The 533-nt window shown below is 37.7% G+C and overlaps 1 protein-coding gene across 1 annotated transcript in view; it reads right to left on the reverse strand.

Moving 5' to 3' along the window:
* EMH_0086630 (uncharacterized protein) overlaps window positions 1-110 on the reverse strand; it is a gene marked incomplete at both ends in the record, with an annotated part of 1,341 nt that extends 1,231 nt beyond the window's left edge. The window contains one exon of the mRNA XM_013501051.1: window positions 1-110. Within this exon, the coding sequence (XP_013356505.1) occupies window positions 1-110 (110 nt within the window).
* Between the last annotated feature and the right edge of the window lie 423 nt (window positions 111-533).

A 533-nucleotide genomic window follows, 5' to 3' on the forward strand; every position in this document is an offset into this window, starting at 1 on the left:
GCTGCTGCTCCTGTTCCTGCTGCTGCTGCTTCTGGTGCTGCTGCTGCTCCTCCTCCTCCTGCTGCTGTTGCTGCTGACGATGATGATCCGGATGCGCGGTCGAAGGGCATTTGCCCGCGCCACACAAACCCTAAACCCTAAACCCTAAACCCTAAACCCTAAAACCTGTCTCAGAGGAGGGGTGTATTTCAGCTTCTTTTGTGGATGCCTTCATTATTATATTTTTTAATATTACATTATAATTGTTTTTGTTTTTGTTCTTATTTTTATTTGTTTTTGTTATATTAAATGTATAATTATAAATATAATATTATTTTTTTATATTTCTCCTTTGCGGTTGTTTTTGGCCGTCTACTGTTTCTCTCCTCTTGTGTTCTTTTTCTTCTGTTTCCCTTTTCCTTTTGTTTTTTTTGTTTGTTTCTTCTCTCCTTCTTTGTTTCTTCTGTTTCTCGTCTTTTTTTTTACTCTTCTTACTTTTCCAGTTCTTCTTGCTTTTGGTTTTAGGGTTTAGGGTTTAGAGTTTAGGGTTTAGG

The sequence above is a fragment of the Eimeria mitis genome, genomic scaffold (genome assembly GCF_000499745.2).
Source record: "Eimeria mitis Houghton genomic scaffold, Emh_scaff6235, whole genome shotgun sequence".
NCBI classification, from domain to species: domain Eukaryota; phylum Apicomplexa; class Conoidasida; order Eucoccidiorida; family Eimeriidae; genus Eimeria; species Eimeria mitis.